Below are 27883 nucleotides of genomic sequence, written 5' to 3'. Positions count from 1 at the left end.
CGCGGTTGTTTGCTAAATAAATCTAATCGCTGTTTCTATATAGATCTAAGCAACTATTTCATCACGCGCACGGAAAACAAGAGGATTAGGGTGCCGTTTGATCTTTAAAACGCTTCCGCGGGTTACATTTGTACGAGTAGTCGGTTCTAATTGTTTCGGCTTTTTTCTATAAATCTCTCAAGAGCGAATAAGATCGCTTCTCTTACCGGTTTAAATGCAGGCATTGTAAAGTTCTTTCTTCCGTCTTGGTCGACAACTGGGTCACAGTGTTCCTTTGATAGTCCAGTGTGAACAAGGCTTGAAGTGAGCTATGCGAGGTTGAAGCGCGTAAACGCAGCGTCGAGGAGATCTATTGTTAGCCTAGCCAAAATGTAAAGCCAAACATTCTTTCATACCGTATGTGGGTCGCCATCTACGCGATCTGTGCGTGATTTCCTTCCTATAAACTCGCCTTCGTCTAGTCGTGCAACCCAAACTTTCCACTTTGTTTCGCCTTTTCTTCTCCTCCCTCTCTTTTTGCTCGAGATACCGCGCGCCCTTGGCTAGTTTTTCTCTCGTGCCCTCGCCAATGTCGCCACGCGAACGAAATACCGTAAGGCAAATATCGTTCACCGGCGAAAGGTTATCGCGAAATAAACGGCACTGGCGCCGGCCAGCAGTCCGTGAAATTTATTTCGTCACGAATTAAATTAGTCCCGCGACGGTGGCGGCCGCAATTTGTATAAATTTCTCTCGGTATATACGATAAATCAAGGTTCGTGTCTTTCAGCGTGTCGCGCGTTACTCGCCTCTGTCCATCCCCCGGTTTGCCTGCCTACGATCGTCCAATGAAATTTTAATTCAACAACGACGCGTAATTTTCTTCGACGAGGAGCGTATTTAGTTGGAAGCCGATGCTTCGATAATAACGCGATGGCGCATTTTAAATGCCCTTGGGCAGCTCAGGGTGGTGCGAGTGGTTCTCTGCTTAAGTCGACGAATTTATGAACTGCCGATCGGCCTCGGGCGATCTCAAAGACCCAAGACCGAGCATTGTCGCGGAAAGTATTCTCTTTCGATAATAAAGAACTTCATAATGCGCGCCAGTGGACCGCGTGGGCGTAATTGGCCTGCGTAACGCAGCGCGCGCGCCGCTTTATGTCGTAACAACTCTTTGAAATGTGTTGGTCGGCGCACGGCCGCGGAAAGTGTTATAATGTCACGCGACGAGCACGCAACCCGGCAAAACTCTAATTGCCCAATAAACAGAAGAAGCTACGAGGAGACGAGCAGAAGGGCGGAGAGGCAGGGTGAGAAGAAAGGAAAGTCGGATCGACGCGACGGGCTTTATTGAAGACGCATCGGTTTTATGCGACAGCTTTTATTGCACACTACTGTTGCTCTCTCTGCGAACGCGCGAGCGTTCGTCCACCGCATTGAACGCCGAAATATATTGCCGATAAATACAATTTTATCATCGAGGAATTTTAAGTGGTGCCGCTGCGTTCTCCCATCGGTCCAGCCGAAGCTGCTCGTCTCGTTTCTTCTCGTTCGAGTCTCTTCTTTCCGACCGAACGATATTGGCTGTGATTTCGCGTCGGTTGCGCAACCAATCTCCGATCCTCCGCGTCTTCCCTCCACCGAAGCCCGTCGCCCGAAAATTATTTTACGATCCTTTCGCGCCGCTCTTAATTTCACCGTGGAGACTCTAAACGGGAGTGTTTAACGTCCTGCCTCAAGAGCACGAGAAAACATAAATTAACGCGCCAGGACCGAGTAAATCTTCCAACTTCGAGAACTTCGTCTCGGCCAAATTTTCACTCTTTGTCTGCTCGAACACAACTTGCCCCTTCCACGCAACTCCCGTTGACTCAACGACATTGACTCATGCACGCGAGTTTTCGAGATAAAACTCGTTTGTTTTTTCGAACCTAGGTAATCACTGACAAATTGCTTTGGGACGCTTTCCATCTTTCCCATGCATAGATAGAATCTGTTGAACACGTGAAACAGCAGGTACCGTTGAAGAACCACCATGAATATCGAAATACGGTAGCTCGATGCTTTTTTAGTTAAATCTTTCGAACCGGGCCTCTTCGCATTCTTGCCGCGTATCCGTGCAGCACCCACGATCAACTAGTTCAGGTAGGTCTGTTTACAGGCCACTTCAGACGATCTACGCGAGACCGCTGCCGCCCGATGCTTATCGCAATACGGAAACCTACCTCTGAAAAATCGGTCAAGTGCTCGTTGAGAGAATTTTCGGCCGTATCCCGTGAGAAATTTTTACTCGAACCTTCGCGTCCTCGAAACACGCTTTTTCCTTGGTGACTTATTCATCAAATAACGACGATTTGGATATTAACAGTTCTTAAACCGGGTCCTTTATATTTTTTACCGTACCATGTTTTCGAAAGATTTAAAAAAATTCTAAGATACTTATGAATATCCTTACCTTGTTACACGATGGTTCATGGAGTCGAATGTCCGAAACTTTTTTCGACAAAAAAGAAAATTCGAAGAAAAGAAATTGAATTTCGCAATCTGTTTAAAGAAGGTTAATTCCACGTTTCCTACTTATATAATAAATTCGCTTAAATTGCGTTTTAGTTGGTGTAATAAGTTACGTATATCGTGGTAGTTGATTTAAAAATGGGGCTCAGGCGAAAAGAAAAATATCCACTGCGCGGTAACGCGCTCACCGTGCAAACGCTTTTTCCGCTGCCTTTCAAATGGTTGTTGAATTATTGGCTGAAATCGTCGGAAATATTCCAGACGTTCACCTTTGCGGTCGCGGCGAATTTCTTGAAAATCCGGAGCGAGCGAATTAAACGCAATTAATCGTCCCGTCACCGCGTTATTGTCGCTGCCAGTACCATTATGACGTGCAGGCGCGTTAAAGATATCAACAAACTACACGAATGGTAATACAAATTGCAGATAATTGCAGGTACTGTGCAACACGCTCTGATCGAATTCGGTCTGGTTTTAACAGCTGTTTATGTCGTTGCCGATCGAAGATAAGCATCTAGTGGATGTAGACAACGAATGTTTCGTTACAAGTTACAGGCGAGGAATTTACGAATGTAGGAAATCTGTGCAAAGTCCTATGCTTTTACACAGCCTCTTCAATTTCACTTGTCGTTCGTAAACATGATTATTTGCAAATATATTGCAAAATCTCGCAGCAGTTAAATTTATCTTCGAGTATCTATTACCCGCGCATAATAAAATTCTATTTTATCATTAAGAATCACTGATAATTGGTGAAGCGTTATCGACGATTACCCGAGTTCTCCAACCGGGAAATATCCCGAAGGAGAAAAAGTAGCGGCATCGATAAAGGCCAATTAAGCCTTTGGAAAATCTTCTTCGTGCTCATTGAAATCGCTCATAAAGCGCAGCCGGACGTGGATCTCGATCGTTGATCCGACATCCCCGTTAGGCCGGTGGAAACGAGCGGCGAAAATTGCGACCAGTCACAGGGCAAAACCTCGTGCGAAACATTCGTTAACATTCCCAACACGCGGTAATGATCGTGGAGTAAGAAGCGACGCGGCGGCATTCGCCGCGATCTCTCGGTCTCTGGCAGTGCGTTAGAAAATTAATAGAACGACCTCGAGCGGACGCGGCGATCGTGCAAAAACCGATCGCCACTCCTCCTCCATCTCGTTGCTGACGGGAACTCGAGCATCACGCCAGTGCATGCGATTATTATTCATAAATTAGGTGGAAGGTCGTCGACTGTCGGTCGAACGCAGCCCGAAGCAGCTAATTAACGTCAACAAGTGATTTTAGATCGGTGCTGGCAAGTGGGAGGAGCCGACTTTAGAGATAATTTCTCGGTTCTCTCGCGAAGTTGGTGTTAGGCGTTCGTTAATAGTTAATTATTTTCTGTACAGTTTAACACGATGCGTATCATGCAAAGTGAAATACTTTCGGAGACGAATTGGCGATATACGTTAAACATGTGCAAGCGGTTGTGGTTTTCGTGGAAACTGTTGCGTTCCAGCAGTTTCGTAACCTCTGCATTGTTTTAATTAGCGGTCTAACCAACTTCTTTGGTTACATGTTTTCTCGGTAATTACAATTGTTTAGATTTCTTTGCTTTTTCTTTGATTTTCTTTTCTTTGTTTTCGTGGAAGTCACGAGCATCGATGCTAAATCTGGTGTATGTTAAGACGGAACGATATATTTACTGACCCCCGATAGATTTAGTTAAACCCAACGTGACTTCGACACCGACGAGGGGTCCCTGGAGCTCGAGTCGCACCACAGTTCTCGAAGTGTCATCGTATTTTCAACAGGTCGGGCTTAATATTCGATCCGTGGCCGGATTATCGGACAGCAAAACGAGAACGTGGATGGCACAGCGGCTCGTTAGACACTAACCGTGTCGTTGCATCGGCCAGTCCCACGGTCTGGGCCTGTGTAATAAGCGGATAAGAAGGGCGACGTTGCAATCGGAATGATTTGTCAAGGAGAATGCTCGTCTGTCGCTGCCTAAGTCCTGTTTTCATAATCCACCGCGACGAAAAACCGACTGTCAATAACATCCACTCGTCGACTTACCATTCCGCGAGGCTTCTTTCGATTTCACGCCTGTTCCCACTCGGCAGTGCGAAACTCACAGTCCCTTGACACGTTTTATACACCTTCTTTGTCTCTTTAACGATTTTGTTTTTATCCGTTTCTGGTACGTCGTAGTCGTGTGACTTGATACTCGAAACTTTCACATTTATTTGCGTAAATATTTAAACAAATTCTAAGCGAAGAGAAATTATCCGTCGCGTCATATATCGTCAGCCGATTAATCATCTTGTCCTCAAATACCACGAATGTTTGCGAACACTCGTTGTAGATCAAAACATTATTCGGAGTTAGCTTTCGAAGCGCGTTATGAGATCAGGATTCAGAAGTTCGGATGACGCCCTTCTGGCCGTTGAGCCCCAAACGTAGGCGAAGCCGGACGTTGTTTCGGTAACCGCCGAAAATGCTGGCCACGTAGGCGGTAGCGAGCAATTCCGAAATCGACTTTTCGATTTACAAAACACACAGCGGTGGGCGAGCTGAACCCGATCGGCGACGAGCACGCCACGCTTGTTCGCCAACACGCGTATCTGGGGTCCCCACCCCGGCGCCAACTTATCATGGGTGAATCGGTCGCGTGGGCGACCACTTCCGGTCAGACGATCCTGTTCGATCCGGACCCCGATATTCCGAACATACATCGTATCACGCCGAATGATTATCTTTGCAATTTCTCTGGCAAAGTTTAGACGATCTTTTAAATAAAGCGTGCAAATTAATTCGGCCTCGTTACTTCCCTGCTGCGTTAATCACGCCGATGATCACGCGATAGTGTTTTGAGTAACTAAATGTAAAGGGTATTTAAAAATAAGAAGGAGGCAGCTTTCAACGTCACAGACCATGTGACAAGTCTGAAAGATGCAAACGGGACAGATGATCGCTTAAGATTCCATCGGCGTTTCGCGGAAGTCCGTACTTCCTCGAGGGCTTTTCGGGGCCTCTCCCCAGTTCATCGGGTAATCCTATCACGCGCCGTGTTCTCTTCGCTTTCGTGTACTTTTTACAGCTCGTGTTCACCGGCGGATAATCGTTTGTGCGCGACACTCACCCCGACCGCGGCACATTGAACGAGGCCCGGATTTATGATCCTCCTTTACGAACCGCTTTTAAAGCAGCCCCGAGGAGTTTTCCTTCCGGTTAAAAAGTTGAGACCGCGCGTGATGCACTATTTATATAACCATTAGCTTACGATCTTCTTCAGTCTTCTATAAATAACAGTCGCGATGCAGTCCTCGTTCCGTCATCTTCCTCGAGCCGCGTAAAGCCTGAGCGTCAGCCGGAAGGCCGGCACTCGTCTCGACGTTGTCTCGTCGTTCTATGGAGGAAAACTCGCGATATCGCGATGACGGAACCTAATGTCTTTATGACGATCATCGTTGTAAGCGCGATACGTAAGATTTCGTCGCGCAACGTGCGTTCGCATCAAGCGGAAAATAGACTGGTTTGGCAATATGAATAGACCGTTACTATGAAATCGATTCGTTTCGCGCGCGATTTCTCGTTTGCTGTCGTTTACCGCAGGCAAGAAAAACGTGTACCAACTACTCGAAAAGCGTAAACAATTTGTATCGTGCGCCGCCGTTTGGCAAAAATAACCAGCAAGGCGGTCGGCCGAACGATCGACGCTGCAACGGATACTCGTCGTCTAAATCTTGATAATTTACGATCCATTCGAGCTGACCTCGTGCAAAACGGCGGCTCTGGTTTTTACGTAAGCGACCGAGAGGCCCGAGTCGGTCAAGGTTCGAGAGCGCGGCGCTACCGGGGCCCGAATCGCTGCCGCTGGCCAGACCGAGCGAACGAGCAAACGGGCGCCGCGCAGAAATGAGTTAGGGGTCGTTCGGCGGCCAGCCGAAAAATTCGCAGCAGTAAACCACTGCGGTACGCCACGGCTCGTTATCAATCGTGCGCGGTAGAGCATACGAGCTGACTCGGGGCACGCGCCTGGCGGGGTCGTAGGCCGCCCCACCCCTATTCTTTACGATCCCCCCGTCCGACAGCGGAGAAAGAGGCCCTGATCAAGAGAGAGAGGGACAGACACGGCACCCCCACTCCGTTGGAACGTGGAACGGGGCCTGCGGGCCCAGTCCTCCCACTCGATGCTGCCCCCTCCTCCCACCAGACCCATGCAACCCCACCACCGTATCGCGGAGTAGTTCTCAACGATTCCCCTCGACCCGCCTCTGCATCGTTTTGCACTCGCTGCACGGGATGCCACGACAGTGGCTCTCTCTTCTTCTCCCTCTTTTCCGTCGTACGAAATCTTGCCCTTTCGTTCGATTTCTCTTTGAAGCTTCTTTCTTAGCGTTTCGAGAGTGTAGCCATCGAATGCGGATATGCGAGATTTTCACGACGTCGCTAGTTGCCGCATCGGATGGCGAGGAAAAAGCAGACGATCCACCCGCGATCACGAAGCATCATCGTGGTGCCGGTTTTGTACGCTTTGGCAGTTCGTTCGGATCTCGAATCAGAGGAATACGCGTGAATCGCGGCGAAGGTTTCGCGTTTCCACGAGCGCGGAGCGGGAGCAGGGCCTCTCCCTCCGCCGTGGGCTCGGTGTCACGGGCCAGCGGTCGTAATGCGGCCCACACGCGCGCTCCACACTGGCGCGCAAATCGCATAAACACGCGCGCCGACGCATATACGCACGGTGGGGTAGAGACGCTAAGCGACGAAGCGGTCCTACCTCCTGCAGGGGACCGTGTCACGTGGCCCCCAGGCCGTGTAGCAGCACGCAGCGCACGGGCTGTGCTCTCTCGTGAGCGGCGCACACAACACCAGTCAGAGACGAGCCGAGAGACCGGGCGCAGATCGCACTCTCTCCCAGGAAGCGCGTGCTTTCTCCCTCCCTCTCTCCGCCTCTCTCTCTCCTTTTTATCCCTCTCTGTCCGTCCGTTTGCCACCCGTCTTTCTCTCGCTCTCCCTTTTTCCCCATTTCTATCGCGTGTCGTGCCGCGACACGTCGCGCTCTACCGCGCGACACCAGCCACCGCATCGAGCCACCGATCGATCGGCGATCCGTCGATCGATCTCGCCGCGTAGCCCACCCCCGCGGCCATCCTCCTCCAGAAGATACTCTTCCTCTTTGCTTGGACAGCCGCGAGTGTTCCACCCGCGTCAAGCTGTAGAAGCTGTGTGTCGCGAGTGCGAGTTTCTTCGCCACGTGCGCGCTCGATCGCGCGTTCTAGCGACCCTCGGTGTGTGTATTTATAGTGCGCGAACACGGTTACCCCGGCGACCGCGCGTGTCACCGTGCCGCGATACCCCGTAGGGTTTCACCGACGAGCAGAGGAAGAATTTTCGTGGGTGACCGAGTAAAACAGAAGAGAGTTTGTTGCACCGGCTGACCGGATTCCCGCGGATCACGAGTGTTTCTCATTCTTTTGTGAATCCAGCTATACAGTACGTACGCGTCCAGGTCGACCGAGAACATCGACCGACGTTCATGTCTCGGAAAGAGACTTCTTCTCGAGAGTGGAGTTGTGGCTTGTGCGTCGATGGTGTGTGTCAACGTGTCGATCCAGTCGCCTGTCTTGTCACCGCCGCACCCGCACCTCGATCAACGAGGCCTCTCCTAACATGCTCGACCGCCGACGCTCCGGCTGCTCTTCGCGGACGAAACTGAATGGTGCGCATCCTGTCGTTATCTCGTCGATAGTCTGCTCTTCCGTGTCGTCTGTGCCTCTGCAGGAGTTGCATCGTGCTAGTGTGTTCGACTCACCTAATCGCAGTGATTTCTCAAATGAGAGAACAAGTACTTTGCACGCTTTTATGCGAAAACGAAGGAGTAAAATCATTTGATAATACGATAGCCGGGTATGTTTCGAACAGAGATATCTCAGTGACGTACGTCAGCTGATGGCCAAGACGTCGATGGAAAAATCGTGTCGCGTTCCAGTCGTTTCTTTCCCAAATCGTGTTCTTCCTTTAATCGCGCAACAAATCACCGAGACTCGAAACACCGATAAACCACTATTAAGACCGTGAAACGTGACGATAAAATCGGACGCGAGACAACGAGCATCGAGTGTCCGTACAGCTGGTCGAACATTTTTACGACGTCGCCTTTCGCAGTAAAAAACGCGTATTAAAGACCACGAGACTCGCGTAAACTGGTTAAAAGCTCGCGTACGTTCGACGTAGAAGCGTGGCAGCCGAGCTGTCACGTCCCGTCGAAATCGCGGATGATTCGCACGGTTCTTCCCTAACGACAGGCTAATGACCCTCGGATAATGAAAGGGTTTCGCCCAGGTCTCGCTGCTGATCGTTACTACTTCCGTATCTGGGTGCGAATCCATCTCGAGTGTGTGTTTGTTGTCGTCTCGGGTTGTTCCACCTTCGTGTTCGCACCTCCGTTCCTATCACCGCCTTTTATTGCTATCTATCGCGTGACGTGTTTCAATAAAACAGAGGCTCGTCCATGCGTTCTGTTTGATTAAGTGGATTTTGCGCGACGGAAGTCGAGTGGAGTTCCATCGAATCGTCGAAACGGACAGACGATGTTTACAACGATATTTCGACCTGATTCGATAGCATCACGCTGAACAACTGCCACTGGAAGGGATCTGTAGTTCTGTTTGGTTCGAACGCGATTTCCAAACGGAACGGTCCCGTTGTTGGTTCGGGCTATTTTCGAGCGTCAAACCGGACGTCTGAAAACGTGTCCGTGGGCATCATCTCGGGAATAAATCGGTCCCGCTAACGAGTGGCCGGACAGAAATTTATGGCACGGCGAATCCCGATGCGGCGGAAGGCAGTTCGATAAATAACCTCGCGAGGGACGCGCACCGATGACGAGGGGAGGGCCGCGAGAACGAAGATCGAACACGTGGCTTATGCATCTTCTCCGGGCGGTTCTTTCCCCGCGGACCGCTCGCCTTAATGAAGCGATTCCTATCGGTCAGCCAGAATCTGATAATTAAATCAACCAGCGGTCCGCCGCACCGCGTCGGATATTAATTGAATCGTGATCGGATTCGATCTACCTCGTTTCGCAAACACGTCCGTCCTTATGACTCGGCCGTGCCACCACCAGTTTTAACTTTCTGATCGTCCTTCCGATTTCCTCGTCCACCGGCAGGGGGCTTTTAATCCTTTGCCGCCCGGCTTTCGGGAGTTACGCGTTCGCGGCAGCTCGTTTAATTGGCTGGACATCGTTAACGATGTCTCTCGGTGGGACTAAGTTTTTGTCACGATTTGCCTTCCACTCGACTTCTCCAGCGTTTAACGATGTCGAGCCTCAGCTGTCCCGGCAGTGTTTGCTAGAATGTATCGGTACCCAGCTTATAAAGTAACTCTTTTCTCTTTGGAGACTTACTCGAAGTAGCGAGACCTGTCAGTGTTTCAACGACTGGAATATTCGCTCGATGAGCTGGATCCGGTTTCGTTGAAAACTCGTGTCGGTTGGCGAAGACAGTGGGCATTTTGGTTTAGCTGATTCGCTTTCACCGGTCGCGATGATTTTCTCGGACAGGTGCTTCAACCGCGATCGAACTTCGAACGACGTTCTTCAGTTTGATTTCCGATAAATCGTTGTTCCGAAAATTCGTTGTACTTCACGGAGTTCTCGACGCGACTTTATTGAGTCGTTGTTACCAGCGCGTTTCACTCGCCCACTTTCGTGAAATCGTGAATCCTTGATTGTCAGTTGTCGGCCGATAAGATCGAAACGCACGTCGCATAGGAATCGAGCGATAGCGTCGAATCGGAGATGTATCGAGAACGGTCGTTGGTAACGTTTCGTATCCAGCACCGGTCCAATAACGTTTCGAGGAGCCGCGAGAATAAATTCGTACGCGAGAGCCGTAGTGAAAGATCATGAGAAGATCGGCACGATCAGATAAGAATCGACGGTACTCGGGGGCTGATGGGTCCGTGACGATGAAAAGAGTCTTTGGAAATGCGTGTCGAGGCCGAGGCAGCCGCCAGGGAACCTCGTGGGAGGGGCCAAGCGATTCCTCTCCGACATCAGGAGGGTCCGCCGTCCGATTTCTCTTTCGCAACCCCCTTTACTTTTTCTCGAGAAATTCGGCTGACGAGCCGCTTTTATCAGACTCGAGTGCGATCTGCCTCGATAATGTCGATTTCTTTCTAAACGAACGTCATTACCGCTTACGTCATTTTGTACGAATCCCTTGTTTCTATAATTGTTTGATTATATAGGTTATGAGTTCCATCGCTCTAACGTTATTCAACTTTATATCACAACGTTATAACTGATTAAATAAGAATTTTTTATTTATACTTGAAAGATCCGTCACGTTCGCATAATTCTGAAAATACAGATTCTTAAAATCATGCAACCTGCGTTAATTTTCTTTGGTCGTACGAATATCGGAAAGGGGAGGAGTCGATAGACAAGATTCTTTGCGCGAGATTCTACCTTAGCCCTCGAAGTGATTATAACGCTAATAGTGTGCAGTGTGTTAATGTCGTAACTCGATAAGTCATTAAAGTAACAAATTGCGTTATTAACCCGGCTACGGTTAATTAAACGAGGCGAGGTAAACGGCAGAAAAGCGTCGCGGATTAATGGATCGGATTGCCGAGCCGCCGGTTAATAACGATGTCCGGTTGAATATCGTGATAAGTAGGTTGAAAATCGAGACGAAACGATTCGCCGTGTCGCGATCGTGCGTTAACGAACTAACGTATACGCCAGTGTCCCGTTCTCGATCCTCCATCCCGGGGTTATAACAGTGATTACAGTAATCACGTGGCGCACGCTCGATCCACGGCAACAGTAATCTGGTAGAAGTGATTGGCATTGCGTAATCGACCGCGATAACGCGATAATGTTGGTTAATAGCGCGCTGGCCGCGGTAATACGCGCAAACTGATACTTAAGGGAACGTTAACGCGACCGTAGAGCTGCGGCTACGAATTGGGAGAAACGTGGAATCGGATCGTGCTAAGTATACGTTGGGAAATTGTTGCGATAATAGGCTGAGTCTGGAGGAAACAAGGCATCAAGAAGCTGATATTACGTATCAATTAGTGTAGGAAGCGAATACATCGTCGTTTTCTGTGCTGTAGAACACGAAATCGATGAAATAAACCAGAGATTATCGAAAACTTTCGAAATTATTAACATACGAATGGCATAAAATATTCAAGCGCCTCGTGGGTGCACGCAACAACAAACTCCAAATCAACTGGAAATAATTCTAAATTCGTGATAACGTGACTCGCAAAATTTATCGAAACAGGTAGACGTAAAACGTCAACAGATCTTGCGAAAAGTTACGAAACCTTTGATGTAGGATTCGCATAAAGACGACGAACGATCGAACGTAAACGCGAAAATATGCGACTCTGGTGGGCGACGACGAAGCTCTCGGATAATTAAAAATGTACATAATAATCGGGGAGAGGGGAAGAAAATCGTGTGATTACGTGGGCGCTTATTTAGTGCGCGTGACCGCACGTATCTCCGCGTGATCGCGCTCAGGCTTCAATAATTTCGGTGTTAATTAAACGTTGGTGCGTGGGTGCACGGCGAACGCACGTCGAGAACGTTCCAGTGTGTTTTGTCAACTTTCACTGTCGCTTTCAGCCTTCTCGTGCGCGCCGCGTTTTAATACTCTGCCGATGATGGTTATTAAGCCCTGTCGACGAAAAGCAACGTCCGGTGGCGAAACTTTTGTCACGTCTTCGCCGTCGCCGCCACTACTGCCGCACGCATACTGCGATTGCGCGCCGCGTGGCGCATCGCTTTGCGGGCATCGATGTCTCCAGACACCGCGTCGGGTGTTAATCGACCAGGAAAGAGTGCATTAACTTTCCTTCTTTTTATTCGCAATTTACTTTTATAGTTGAAATTATGTTCGCATAGATGTCGTAGGGACATTGAATACGTTTCGAGAAATATAAGGTGTTAATTATGTGCGAGACTGATAAATCGATTCGTTGGTAATAGCGCGTAATGTCTTACACGAGTATCTACGAGGTAGGGACTGTTTACGTTTTCCATATAGGATAATTGATTGTCGTCGAGCTCTGACTATAAACGTGGTACTTCAAGGTGGCAAGTTCTAGTCGTATTTTATCTTAATGGTAATGTTTATCGTTCTCGTAAATTACCGATTTAATTATACGATAGCTTCTTCGATATAGCGTTTTCAAGATTGATCCATTTTCGACCAAAATTTCGCGTAAACATGGTGAAATCGGTGATTCGCGAGGAAAGCACCGCGAGGATTTTCCATGCGAGCGCCGACATTTTTTACCTTGCTTTCACTCCCCATGATTTTTCTGAATAGTCAGCCGCCGGGCAAGCGTATCTCTCACGTTTTCGAAAGTTCCACGAAGCGCCTCCAACCAGCCGTTTCCCGGCCCGTCGATAATTCACCGTAATTTCGCGGTGTGCAGCGGCGAAACGCCGCCCACGCGTCCAACTGACCCGAGCCAGAAACCAGATGGAAAAAGAAAGATGAAAAAACGAGAAGACAAGCGAGCAAGAGCAGAGGCGAAAAAAAAGAAAAAAGAAACGGAGCATCCTCGCGTTGCTGCCACCCTGAACTCTATTAATTTGAGACGATTAGGCCAGCTGATTCTTGCCCACCGCTAATTGCCCGCGCGCAGACCAAGGGCCAGAGATCGGGGATTAATTAAATTGAATTAAGCTTAATTAGCCGTGACCACTTGGACCGTGGTAGCGAGGTCGAGAATGCGAGCCAAGGACGCTTCACGGGATGGATGAGACGGAAAGATTTCGATGGACCGAAACGCTACCACGCCTGTCTCTTCTAATCGTCTCACGGGTATTTCGCTCCTTCATTCTCCTCGTTTTTCTTTGCTCGTTCATAGTTGAGTGTGACAAGCCGCGTCAGGGTATGTCATCGACTGGGAAAACGATTTTTCAATCGTTTCTATCCCCAGTCGATTAACTTTGATTCCGTAGCTGTCACATATCAAATTATAGGTAGTAATTTCTGTTTAATGGGCGGAGCCTGCTCGATCCACCGCAATTTTATTGTTCGCGCGGTGAGCGAGCTTACGCGACGCGATTCGTCATCATCGCGTCGATTAGGCGTAGTTATTAGCGAACCGCTTAGTCGAGAGGATCGCGCGAAACGCGACAGTCGCGCGCGGATAACCAGAGATACAGAGGTGAAATCAATTCTCGTGTACGTGCGCGCAACGGGCGAAGAGAAAACGCGCGTGAAATTCAAACCGAACGCCACGTCGCGCTGCAATTAAGAGGAAGCCAGGAGAAAGTGTTATATCACAACGACCGATTGTTTAAATGTTGACGATTAATTAAGTGACCGGCGTTTAAAAATGTAATCGCGTGCATACGCACTTTGTAAAAGTATCGAGGAACAAGCATTCCAGTAGAGGCAACGACGAAGACGAAGAAAAGAGCAGATTACGGACCGCCGAGTACTGCGAACTTAAAATCCCCGAAGAAAATTATTTGCAAGTTTAACTCGTGTAACATTTTTATACCGAGTGTTTGAGGATTTCCAAGTAACAGCAGTACTCGGACAAAAAGTGTCGATCGTCGACGAGACTCGTCTCGTCGGGGGAATCGATTTTCAAAGTCGATGCTTACAGGAACCGCCAACTACTGGAGCGTCAAGTATAGTGACGAGAAGCCATGTGAATTTCCGTCAGCGACATCGTTACCAAGACAAAAGGATTCTATCTAGTCAGTGTCCGTGGATAATCAGATCAGCTGTGATAATATGTGAAACTTAGTGCTCGCCGAGTGTTGGAATTATTAATACGGATATCCGGTCTGTGACAGTGCTAAGTCGAAGGAAACACAAACCAACGATCGCGCCTCGATGACCAGAAGACTTGTCAGTGAAATTTCGAACGCATAGTAATACACAAACAAACACGCGCGTGCGAGCGCGCGCGTAGTGTATATTCGTACGTATAGGACAGAAAGAAGGAAAAGTTTATTTATTGAAAAATATCCATCAATCATGGTTACCTTGGACACGGAGCAGAAGCTCGAGAGGCAACATTGCGTGCGTCGCATGTGTGCCATTTGCAGACGCATCAAGCGCGACAAAGGTAACGTTTCTTTAGATTTTTTCTTTAAAATAGAAAGAAAGAAATAGGTACTATGTTTATTACGTTATTCTTATATGATCGTAAAAGTTTCCACTTTCAAAATCCAACGCGAAAACAAACGTCGAATCTTAACATTCCACGAGAAATTTCATACGGGGTAGCGAAAGAATTAAACTGTCGACTGACAGAACGTTTCGCACAACTCCCGCAACGAAGGAAACGCTCGCCACTTTTTTTCTACCCGGCCGTTGTCTTTCCGCGTTGCAATCCCATCCACCTGTCGGTGGTTGCGATAATTGGTGGCGATAGATGCGTTCCTCGGAACGCGTTGCTCCACATGAGTCCCGGTACGTTCGCGGGAAACCGGGGAAAATCAGTACAACGTCCTGGCAAAAAAAGCTACAATTCACGGTGAATAGAGAACGTCACGGAAATAAGTCATGAATTAGTAGTATAAACGTTCCGCTGCAGATTAACTCTGAGAAACTACTCATAAACGTTCTTAGATCATCGACGAGGAATTGTTATCTACGTATCTCTTCGTTACATACTACTTACTTACGTACTAACGTTACATACTATACAATTTAATGGTAACTTCTACCGTTCGTGGAACATTGAATTCGTTTCGCATAGATTTCCTCCGAGTGCTGCGTGCAATTTTGCTGTATCGCGTCAAAGTTCCTGGTTAAACCGGACAAGATGGTATCGAGCGCATGGTGACCGGTGTAATTACGAGATGCCAACGAACGCAGCCAAAGTGAGTTGGTAATGAAACATCTCGAGACAGAGAGGTAACGCGGCTGTTACAAACCGTAATTAGAGTATTTTCGTTCGAGAATGAGGAACGAGAAACAAAGAAGGATTTCGCGCGAGATCGAGCCTGTCGGATTACGCGCGTTTAAAGAGTTACGAATGTATTCCAGACCGATCCGAAACTGGTTCGCTCCGGCTCCCTGTGGCCGGGCGTCCTCGTTGTTTCATGCAAATCGCTCGTTAGTCGAAACACCTGAAATTCCTGTGTAGGATGCGTACATTGTCCCGAAGCGTGCCCCATGGATTATTCATTCTGCTTGCGTTCAGCCGTCATCTCCAAGTTCCTCGACGAAGAAAATCCGCGGAATAGGATCTGTTGTTGATAATTAGGAATCCTCGCTCCACGAGCCTCTTCCCGGTTTGTGGTTTCGACTCCTCTTCCGCGTGAATCTGACACGTTAGATCGAAGAGGAGGTTCGTTTGCAAACGCATCCTCGAAGAGGAGGGTGATTTCGCGACGTATCGCAAGCGATTATCTCGTTGGCGCAATTGAAAGATGGCGGCCCGACCTTCGACGTAAAATTAGACTCGTCCGTGCGTAAATCACCGAACACCTACGTGAATATTCAAATGTCGTGCTTTTATGCAGTTTCGGATCGATCGAGTGTGATGCAATTTTGTTGCTCTCTGCATCTTCCACTCTGAATATTCGCTGATTCGATCGTCCCATACGACACAGTTAAGAGGCACTGGAGGACACGGACAACGTTTCGATCTAACGATTTTTAACCAGTTGTTCCTGAAATGTCATTGAGAAACACGACGGTCCGGTTTGTAAACGGGTCATTCATTGTAGTATCTCGTGCGGGAATTATGAATAGTCGACGACTTGACGCGGATGACACGATTCCGAAGAAAACTGCGTCGCAATAGCCGGATCGGTAGCGCCGATTTCATCAACGAAGCGCATCGTAGGTTGTCACGGCCCACGCGTGCCCTTCGTTCATTCACCAGCGCTTCCTCGCGTCTATCGCAATTACGTTTGCTGTGAAACGAATCGAAGAAGAGCACGAGCCACGTCTGTGGAGTGGGAGAACTCGACAGAAACGTCCAAACTCCAAACTAACGTGAAGCGTATCAGACGGCGACACGCGTCGCGTTGCTCGACCCTCGATCACGAAGCTACGCTTCGAACTTTGGAATAAATTAGAATACCAAAGACTAGAGGCGCGTTCCAGCGAGAAAGGGTGATTTCGCAATCGTATAACCCGGTGAATGGGTCGCGATTTCATTCATCCATCGCATCGGCTGGAAGCGTTAGGAGCACGCGAGCACCTCACCAGCAACCTTGCTCTATGCCTAGGCAGTTATGGCAGGCGTGACTAGGCCGGAGGTTCCGATTATGATAAAGCGCGTGGGCTCGCCCACGCTCGCCCTTCGCTCGTTCATTCATAAATTCAGCTCTCACCGCGTGCCGCGAGCGCGAGCGAACCGGAGAGAAAGCTGAACGGTAGAAAGAGAGAAGCCGAGTCGCCGTCTACACGACACGCGCGCGTCTTTCGTTGCCTCTCGCGTTCCACCTTCTTGCCTCGCGACGAAGCCGCTTGTCCGCGGATCGTCCGCTCCTTTCGACAACCTCCCCGATGTTTCTTTCCTCGACGACGTTATACCGTCGACCTTGTAACGTCGTGTCTGACTAGAAGGATGAGATTTTATAAGTTCGAATCGTACAAGTTGTCTCGTTCGATGTTCGAACTTATTTCTTGAGTGGACGGTTGTTGATCTTCGTATGGACGCGTCCATGTATCCAACGATAACAGGATCGAATATATTCGTATCCGTCGACGAAGAAGCTGCACGTCGGTAGCCGACGTTGATGAGAAAAACAAATGGAAAGTAATCGACCTCACGCGGCGTGTTTGTACTAGCGACTCCTCTCTCGAACTACCCATCTCGCATCCCGTACAATGAAGACGCCATAATTATTACCATTATTATACTCATTCGACAGCGTGTCGGCACGTCGTTTCAACTTACCTCTCGTTCAAACATCAACGCCGCAGGAGAACGAGTACAAATAAACTTGAGGAAAAAGGGATACTTCCCTTGGAGGTGAAGAGTCGTCACGTTCGTGAATCCTACCGTCGATCCGCTCGATTTCTCGGCTAATAAGAGATCATTATCTCAATAGTCGGCTAATAAACGTCAGCTGGGTGTCGCGTAGACCGCAACGCGTGATATAACGAGCTCGCGTCCCAGCATCACCGGTGTTACGCGGTCTTATCTCGCGAATTCCCTCGCGTAGTCGACAACCGCGTTCGAGTTGGCGCTCGCGTGTACGCTGGTCTACACATCGACGAGGCCGCGGCGTGTGGTATCACCTCGAGAGCTCGCAAAGCCGCCGGCAGGTTTCCAAAGCGGTCTCGGAATCGGCGGATGATTATGCGGACCGGTCTATTTCTAGAAGCACCGAGTCGACGGACATACTAATTATTTTTTACCTGCTCGTTACCACTCGTCTTTGGCAACCGAGCAATGGCACCGGCCCCGACTCGCGAGGGAGAGAGGATAATAGAAGGGGTAAAGGACGTCGAGCGAGCGGCAAGGAACACCGGATTCGCGATATCCACCGCCAACCGGGTCTCCAACAAAAGAGAGAAACTAAGAGATTCGAGGGACATGGAGAATGTTCCCGATGGCTTTGTGTCGAAGTATAGCAATCGAGTTTCAGGCGAGAGCACAACGACGAGTTAAATACAAATAATCCAAGATCGCGTTCGGCAAAATTAATAAAAATTATCAATTTGGAGAAGAACCGTGCGATCAGCCGTAAGATAATTATTCCCAACGTTCTATGATAACAACTGCGTCGTCCATTTCGCCAGAAATGCAAGACGAAAGAAGCATCGACGTGAATTTGATATCACAGCGAGAACGCAACGACTCCCATTCCCAAGACTGTTACGCGGACAGACCTCGCGTCCTTCGAGCCTGCTGAATCCGACAAACTCGCTAACACCGTTCCGTTTTTCACCATTTTCGCCGTTCACTCCCAAACCGTCTCAACCTTCCTACGATGTCCGATCAGTTGGAAAAGAGAGACGGCGGTGATGGAGAGACGCCCGTCACCGCGAACGGGAGTTCTCTACGAGAGAAACAGAGAGCCGGATCGCGCGAAAAACAGACGGGAAAGAAGCGAAGAAAATAAGCAACGGGGGGCGTCGAACAGCTGGGAGGGAGGGGGGAGAGAAAGAGAGAGGGCAGAGAGGAACAATTGACATTCTACGCGCACGTTCGATCGAGTCGACTCGTGACGACGGGGTCGAGGAGAAGAGGAAAAGGGTCCACGAAGAAGGGGTGCCTGTTGTGGATGGCTGTGGCTGACGGCGGTGGTGGTGACGGTGGTGAAGGGAGTGGGACCCAGAGGGGGGTAGATGCACGGTGGCATGCACCTGTGCATTGCCGCCATATACGACTCGAAGTTATGGCGTTTTTCTCAACGCTACCGGCGAGGATGTGTGCTCGTACGTATACGATCGTATCTTAACCGGCGAAACCAACTCCATTTCTGGACGGCCGGCCGCAAACTACGCCTGTAAGCTCGCGAGACTCCGGGCTACGCCGTGAGGTAAATTAATTGTCCGCGAAGGTGTGCTCGACGCGGTGGCACGATGGACGAGAGACGAGGTGCGGCCACCGGGGCGGAGACAGTCGAAACTGCCGGTCGAAGAAAAGACTAGAGAGAGAAAGAGAGTGAGTGGAAAAGAGACGGAGAGGGGCGAAGGAAAAAAAAAGGAAACGCGGGTAACGACGGAGTCTGCCTCCTTTATGTTTATTAGACACGCCAGCTTGCCCACGCGGCTCACTGCCAACGCCGTTTTTCTATCCCGGTCGCGCAACACTGACCGGCCGGGTGTCGTTTTCGTGCCGACGCCTTGCTTTTACATTGTCTCGGTTCACCGTGGAAATCGGGTTCCTATCGTCTATCGAATTTCGAACGTCATTGCAGAAATCGATTATCAATTTATACAATTACTTGATTTTTTCCGAGAAAAATTTCTCGAAGAGACGAAGATCGTTGTAAAAACGGTTGTATCGTTGCAAAGATATACAAGGCGTTATAAAGTCGAGTTGAACGTCGATTAGACGCTACGTTTACTACGACATTACGCGTAATACGGGAGCACCAGCGTTCAGTGAAAAAAGACGACGAACGTCAAATTGAACACCGAACCATTCCGGAGAAAACTCCTGTCATTCGATAGAAATCGACGGTTCAGAATACCTAGTACCCCTTCGAAGGATATCGATTCATCGACTCCTTGAGACTTGTTCTCCACACCTATTTTATTCGAATAGAAAGTGACTTATCGCTGCAGAGATCGAGAAAGAGAAGATAGAAAGAAAAATCCTATAAATCAGCGACTGACTATAAAGCTCAAACTTGTTAAAAGGATGTCGCGGTGGGGCTGGATGCCACGTGTCCGCGGCAAGGGAAGATCGGCCGTGTCAGCGACGACGCGGCGAACGCGCCTACCTGGCGTGTGCCTCTTCCCGATGCGGCGCGACCTGCGCGCTTGTGGGTGTAACCAGTTTCCGTGGGCTTAGCTGTCAAACCCACGTGGGCCGCCCACGCTGGCCAGATATATTACCGCGCTGCGAGAGAAAGAAGACGAGGAGATGCGAGGACGCGGGGCAGAGGGATCGTGGAACGGAGAGAAGGACGAGAGGGAGGGAACAGCCAACAGAGAAGAGGCGAGAGAAATCGTTTCTTCGCGTGTGTCGCAAGGGAAAACGGCCTGGACGCGATAAAGGTGCGTAATTAACGTCCAACTGTGGGATTTTGGCTTCGCGAAGTGATTGTGATGTTGCGTTGCACGCGGATTTCTGACCAAAAGCTAAGATGAAAGGAGAAGGGAAAACGAAAGCAAAATAGAAATTGCGCGATAACAGAAGAAGGCAAGAAGTGTAAGAGGCGAAAAGTACGACGATTCATTGGAAAATACAATATGCGTAAGTTGTGTATTCTTGGTGGAGACGCCAAAGAGGCTGACGAGAGTCAACAGAGATAACAAAAAGAAGAAAAAACGAAAGAAGAAGAGGAAAGAAAAACGATGCGGCGGGAACGTGAGGAGAGACGCTTCTGAAGCGAAAGACGCGGCTTGCGACACAGGAAACAGTTTCACCTGGAGGGATGGCAGCCAGCATCCACGTTGTTGCCGTACGAGCTACGGAGAGGAGGAGAAGAGAGCGAGGTTAAGTAGGCACGTGGGTGTACGGGATGCATACAAAGGCGCTTTTATGAAGCGTGTTTTCCTCAGCTTCGATGGAAGCCTTGCTGTACAATTAAAGGAACCACTCGACTGCGTTTCGCGTTACCGCAAGTTGCATAAACCGAAAAATTCTTTGGGTTTTTTTCGCAACGATGATTCAGAGATGATACGAAAGGAGAAGAATCACGCGCAATGGCAATCGTCTTAATGCCAAAATCCCGATCGAAGTAAACAGCATCGTTCCCATTTTCACAGAGATGATTCACTCGTGTAGGGTGAAGGATAAAAACATAAACTTGGTTTTCGTCGCCTCTGATCGCGCGTATATTTTAGCGTCCGTATTGTGTTTCCCCTATAATATACCTGTCGTTTTTACGGTGTTTTTCCAACTCGATGTTCGCTCTAAGAATAAAACGCCTCATTAAGCGGAGCGTGCGGTCGTGTTCGAGAATCAGACGCAACCGAGACACTCCAAACCTCGGGGGTTATTTTCGATGCCCGGACACGCTTGGAAAACATCGGCCATTCTGGAATATTCGTACTTCGTTCGCTATACACGAACGACAGTTGCTGGCATTGACGCCACGCATCAATGGAATCTTTCGTTCCCCGGGTGGAAACTGCAAACTACCTAGGTGGAACGCAACGATTTAACGGTTACGAAAAAGCAGCAGGCGGAAGAAGTCTTGCGGTATTCGAGAAAGATAATCGGCTAATTACCAAAGTGAAAACGTCTGGCTGGCTCGCAAGCCAGCATTTGTTCGCGTCCCGCGTAACATATAGCTACATGAGACGCTTTCCGTCGATTCGTTTCGCGTGACTCGTCGATTAATATGCGTTCAGGCCAACTTTCGCCCGTGAACAGCCCCGTATGCATGAACACACGAACACGTCGGCACGTTAATGGCAGGTGCGTGCTGCGTAAAAACGTTGATTTACCGGCACGATAGTAAACTAACGACAATACGTTTGAAACAATGCCAATGAGCCGAACACCGGCGTCGACCGGTTTACACATGTAGTAATTACCATAACACAGGTAACCAGAGTTTGCTCTGTCTACCAGAGATTATTCGGACTCGCTTAGACGATCCTCCACGAACATCCCACGAAGAGGATCGTTATTTCGATTTAATGGAGCATTAAGATCGGTCGTTCATAAGCCATTGGTTGCGAGCGTCGAACGAATTCTTCGTGGCTGACGATGTTAGCAATTTGGTTGACATCGCGATAGAATTAGAACGTGTTTATCGTCCCATTTTTTACATTGACGAGCGGAAAAGAATTCGAGGAACCAGATACACGGACGTTGAACCGTAGCTTTCCGCAACGAGTATCTAATAAAAGACAGCGACAGCTTACGAGGAAATTACGTTTTAACCTGGATCGACGGAAATTTTACGTTACAACGTCGCTCACGCGCGACGCATTAAACTCTCGGAAAGCAGTGGCTACAAAGCGACCAATTACCGGCGATCATTTGTAAACGAACGCATAAACGTCAGCCGGCCATCGTCTGCGTGCGTGCGTACTTCTGGAAAAAGCGCGGCGTCTTAATCCGTTGTTCCACCATGGGGCAATTAAGGGTGTCGGATCAAGAGCACCCAATGATCCCACCAGTGGCGTGCCATTTTCAAGAATCCATGCTCGTCGTACGAGTCATCGCCGCGGCGTCTGCCGCTCGTAAATTCTCCCCGAAATTCTGAAATATCACGATCCCTCGGTATATCCTTTCTTTTTCTTCGTTCGCTCTCCGTTTTTTCTTTCTCCGATGCGTCGACTTTCTCTGTCTCTCTACTCCAGAACCTTTTTCCTTGGTTGCACGCACTCTCGCGCAGCCTCCTCCAGTATTTTTAATCCCTCGCCTCGGTTTCTTTCCGCTCCTCCGACGACCCACAGGACGTTGCACCACACGCGTACGTGCACGCACGTATGTATATCGAACGCGACGCATGCCGAACGCGGCTGCACGCCACCACGCGAGACAGAGTAACACACGAGTTCGTGTGTCCGATGGTTGATCCTCGGCTGTGCCTATCCTCTTCCCACTGGAAACGAGGTTAACAACACCGAAATCTATTTATTTACCGGGATAAATCACCGGGAGCTTTACGAGTGAGCGTATATTACGCAAATCGTAGCGTTATATCAATCGGCGGGTGTCCTCCTCCTCCTCTCCCTTTGCCCCGTTCCTGCCACGCACCTATTGCCAGACTACTCGTTGCTTTCCACTCGACCGCTGTCGTTGCCACTTCTTCTTCTTCTTCTTCTTCTTCTTCTTCTTCTTCTTACGCTTCGTTCCTGCTTCTTTCGCGCACGGTTTCGACCAGTGCGTTTTTTGCCCCTTTTCTTCGCAGGAAGTCGAGATGTTTTGCGATCGTCCAACTTCACGCCTCCTTCCCTGCCCCCTTCCTTTCCTACTTCTTTCGAAGAGACACACGCGTCCGCGATGTGCAATGCCACGTTTAATTAACCCTTCATCGTTGTGACAATTTCGTTCAGGATGACGCATTTATGACACGAGAATTGATACTTTTCCGACAGACACTCGTTCGACGAAATCTTGTTTTTCCTAGTCCAGCGCGGTAAGAGTGACTCGGTTTTTGCGTGGGTCGCTCGTAACATTCGTAACCAGCGAACAGGGAACGAACGAGTCTCGCAATATTCCAAGTTGCAGGCCGTTTCCTAGGTTAAAGAGAGATGCTTCCTACGAAAAGGCTCGATTAACGTGTATCTACCGAAACGAAGGAAACAGAGTTGTGTAACATTCAACGTTATAAAACGCAGAGAAATATTTACATATCTCTGTGTGTTTTTTCAATAATTCGCGGTACATGCACATATGCTAACGAAGTTTTTCGATTAAAATTTACAGACCCGAGTAATGCAACTTAAGACCTGAATCGCTATAAACTCGGTTTGTCAAGTTCTACGTACTGAAAAACTGGAAGGAAGGTATTTATACATATAATCGCCGAATCTACCCTCCAGTACGGAATCACCAGAGTCGAAGCATTTCCTCGGGCCGTTCGCGTAAGGCATAAACGCTTCCCATTTAGCTCACGGGCCCGGGCCACCAGGGTGGAACGCGGCGACAAAAAAACCGTGGATGGTGAAACGGTATGAGAGTTTCCCTGGTGCACCGGGGAAAGAAACGCGAAGGAATTCGCCAAGCTGGCGAGACCAGGCAGAAGGAGAAGCGTTACGAAAGACAAGTGCGTACATCGATTAGAAGGCGTATCCAGTAGGCGGAGCGTGCTAACGCCGTGTTAAAGCTCGCGTACCGCTAATGTACACAAGGTTATATCGTTGTGTGCAGCTCGCCTATAAAAGCGATTCACGCTCTCGCGATCGTGCACACTGCTATCTCGCGAGGAATTGGCGACGATCGATAATTGCGCGATTCACTTTGCTTATCAGAGTGGTCGTGATTAATCTATGATTACGATGAACGTCTGTCCTAAATTATGAATACACGTATTTCGGTCTTCAGATGTTTTATTCGTCGGAACGCACATCTCCTATAACCGTAGCCTTATGTCGACGAATGACGATAAGATTGATTGCCACAGCGCGATCGCGTTATCGCACGTAGAAAGAGTCGTGCATTGCTGTAAAACACGCGTTTTGATCGGTGGCTGGATGTCCTCGCGAGGACTCGTTTCAGATAAGAAGATTTTTTTTTTTTTTTTTTTTTTATAACGTTTATTGTCCAAGAAGATGAGTATTACATGTGTATGTTATTCACAATAAACAATGAATTTCGGTTGTAGGGTGGATTAGGCAAAAGTACCGATACGCGTCGGTACGACGTAGCCATGGTCTAATATGTGTCGTGGGTTTTCGGTTTTTGCGTTTATTTTTTTGTTTTTTTTGGGTTTGAGTCGCATTGGTGCGTGATTTTTGTGTATTCTTGTGTGTGTTGTATTTTGTCCTGAAACTTGGCCGCAAAACAGGACTCCTCGGTGTATTACTTTTATGCGTTGTGGGATTTTTGGGGGGTGGATTTTGGGGGGGGGGGTCAGATAAGAAGATTCCCCTCTGAAAGATGATTTACGGTCGCTATAGCTTGTTTTTAACCTGGGAATGTATTTTCTCGAGATTACCGCGAATTACAGTTTCGCCGTATGGTTTGCGATTGTTTGCTATTGTTTCTTTCAGAGTTGTAGTAGAGTCATGGTTATTGAGGATTCGCAGGAAGAACGATCTATTATAGGAGAAGTACGGGGAAGTCGAGCAACTCGGTGTCTTCGAAGCATCATCAATTCTCGTGCCATCGATTCAGATAGCCGACGGTGAAACGGTTGAGCATAACCGGCCGCAGTACCGTGTTATTTATTATCGTTCGTAAGGGAGACGTCTCTTCCTTGATACCGTTCAACGGATGAAGCTTGTACGCGATAGTGAAATGAAAAGCGGCGAATAAACGCTGAGACGTTTCGGAATATCGAGATGTGTCTGCGATGGTTTCCTGGAATTTGGTTTTTAACGTGAGGATAAATTATCGATATATCGAAGATACCAGGGCTGCCTTTCGAATTTAACTGAATTTTCGACTCGAACTTTTTATTGCGCACAGAAACCAACAACTCGCTTGATGTTTGACGCAAGCACGTGCGCGCGTTCTCCAGCCAGCTGTGCGTCCAACCGGCCGCAGACAATGGCGGGAAATGCGTCGCTGAAAAATTCAGCCGGCCACCGATAAATTCGCGACGCGTCGCCTCGAATTTTAATTAGTCTACTTATGACGCTAAACCGTTCTCGATACGACGATTCGTGGAACTTTCTCCAAACGAAGTATTTATCGTTTTATCAGGCAGCGTATTTTTTGCAATTTCGAAACACGTGAAAGTATTCGAAATCACCGTGTACAACGACGTTCGTTACGTCGTGAATTGATACTTGCCTTGTACGTTGGCTTGTACCTTTGATACTTTACGGTGGCGTAGCCGGTTGCTGTTGGCTCGATTAATCGTGGCTTAGAAAAACAAGGGATATGCGTAATTGGCTTCAAAAGCGTTCACCTGTTCCGATGCGCGTGCGCGAGATACCATTCGACGAGGCGATTATTTTCTAAACAAACGTCTCTGTTTTTATTCTCGTCCCTCATTGCCGCGTAAATCATATTCCGTCCGTGGGTTAGAGAGGAAAGCAGGCTCGAGCAGTCAATTTCTTCGGAGGCGTCTCATTTTTTCTCGCTACGCTTGTGACTTCATCGAGAAACTTCCTCGAGCGTGCACGCGCGTGCTTGGAAATTATTTCTTATTTCTCTCTTTGCTTTTTTTAGATCTTAAAGTTATTCGATTATAGCCATCCTTCTTTTTACGCCGCTGCTGGTTGTCTAAGAAAACAGGGCGTTTGTTACCGGCGGCGAATAAATCAAAACGCGCTCCCAACGATTCTCGTGCATTCTCCCGAAGAATTATTTTTGTTTTGCGACGCATCGAGACATGGCCGATTTAACGAATGGCTTAAGAGGAAACAAGGCTTTTAAAAAAGCATCTAGTCAAATTCATTCCGACGCTCTTTGGATTTGGAAATAGATTGTTTTCGCGTGGTTTATTCGCGACTTGTAGTCTGAGAAAAAAGATCCACTTCGCCATTGAGACGACCGTGAGACAAAACACTCGGAGCTTTGTCGTTCGAACGATTAATCGATCGCTTTATAGTCCTTTGGCAAACTCTGGACGTTTGTTTTTTTCTTTTTTATATTTCGAAAACAGATGGAACGAGACGAATAACGTTGAAATTTTTATTTTGGAAAAGGACCAGTTTAAGAAGAAAGACGTTAAGAGATACAATTGTTTAAGATCTGATCGATGAATAGCGCGTAGAGGATTGGGACATTTCCTGTTTCGAATAATCTCTGGAGACGAAACTAAGTCGGCTCTCTAAATTGTCTTCTGTCGGGGCGCACTGGTAAACGAGCATGGTCTATTTTACGGCTAGGAATAGTCGAAACGCGACAACGAGTGAAGACAGATGAGGAAGAACTGTGAAATGCGAAAGGACGAGAAACGGTGGATAGAAGAAACTATGTCGAGAGAAGGGACAAGAGTTCTGTTCCGTGATCTCCGGGCCTAGTGGCTTTATTTATACCCAAAGCTGCCGTATTATTGGATCACCCCCGCGATTCTGGCCAACTTATGCGTATCTTATGCCGCTCACGTGCTCCTCTTTTCGAATCCTCGATGGCCGCCCGACTTCCGTCATGCTGTCTCGAGACGCGTGACCTCTTTCGATAAGTCGCATAATAATTTCCAATTTTACTATTCTCCTGTGTAACTCTTCTGATTGAAAAGTCAAGCTTTAAAATAAAAAATTTCACATCACTAAATCCGTCTGTTGTCTCGTCCGCCTTTTCTTCCACGATTTTCTTCTTCGCGCCGACCTCTTAATGACTTCGACGTAAACGCAAATAGCACGTTATGAAATCGTGATTAATGCACACCTTTTAAATTATACACCAGGGAATAATTCGCCGTGTGACCAACGACCATCGAATAAATCTGTAAGCAACGCGCTACAATGTGGCCCAAGAGCCTTTAAAATCCGTCACTTGTCACACAAGCGATTTATCGAACCACTAAATCTGCTGCGCGCCAGCTTTTCCAACGCGCAAAGTATTTTTTCCCTACGAGTTCCTGCGAGTGTTCGCGTTCCTCCTCCATCAGGGCTGGCCCCTCCGATGACCCGTAAAACTGTCGCTGGTCATGCAGTCAATTCCCTTTTCACGGTTCCGGCGTGAAGCCGCGAGAAGCGTGGCGGCAATTTGTAAGATTAATCGTTGGAGGACTACCGGCGAAAATCGGGGTCAAAGTGGCGCAAAACCACGATATTTATGGGATCGTCGGGAGAAATCTCGCCTCTTCTGGAACTCCTTAACACTTTAACGCCGTGCTTAGGATTCCTGTCGGTTTGATTTATCTCGTGCTGTATCCCGTCGTAAAACGAGCATACGATGGAAGATCGTAAACCTGGCGACAACGCAGTCTTCAGAAATTACACCTCTGAATGGTTTCAAAAAGTGAGTCGTTCTTCCGGTACACAAATGAAATCCGATGATCCGCCTTACAATTTATAACGTATCTACTTACGACAACACTTTAGTTTCTATAAGCTTTTAGAAGCTTTCAAGATGATTTATCGCAGTCGATTCATAGGATATTAAAAAAAATTTGATACTCGAGGAAACTATATCCTCGAACGATATCTTCGTTCGAGGTAGTAAAAGGTTATCTGTTACAGATCGACGAAAA

General features: G+C 48.3%; 1 protein-coding gene across 6 annotated transcripts in view; it reads left to right on the top strand.

Moving 5' to 3' along the window:
- The window catches only part of LOC132916384 (myocardin-related transcription factor B-like), a 248310-nt gene that overhangs the window by 201735 nt on the left and 18692 nt on the right, over positions 1-27883 (top strand). For 2 of the 6 annotated variants that reach the window (XM_060976315.1, XM_060976313.1), the window contains exons 1-2: positions 7045-8197; positions 14128-14595. The exons of the other annotated variants lie outside the window; for them this stretch is intronic. In XM_060976315.1, the coding sequence (XP_060832298.1) occupies positions 14505-14595 (91 nt within the window). In that variant the 5' untranslated portion in view covers positions 7045-8197; positions 14128-14504. Of the gene's footprint in view, positions 1-7044; positions 8198-14127; positions 14596-27883 lie in introns of those variants that run through there. 6 annotated transcript variants of the gene reach the window in all.

This window comes from Bombus pascuorum, chromosome 2, assembly GCF_905332965.1.
Source record: "Bombus pascuorum chromosome 2, iyBomPasc1.1, whole genome shotgun sequence".
NCBI classification, from domain to species: Eukaryota; Metazoa; Arthropoda; class Insecta; order Hymenoptera; family Apidae; genus Bombus; species Bombus pascuorum.
Note: the sequence above shows the minus strand (reverse complement) of the source record. Positions and strands in the feature narration are given on the sequence as shown.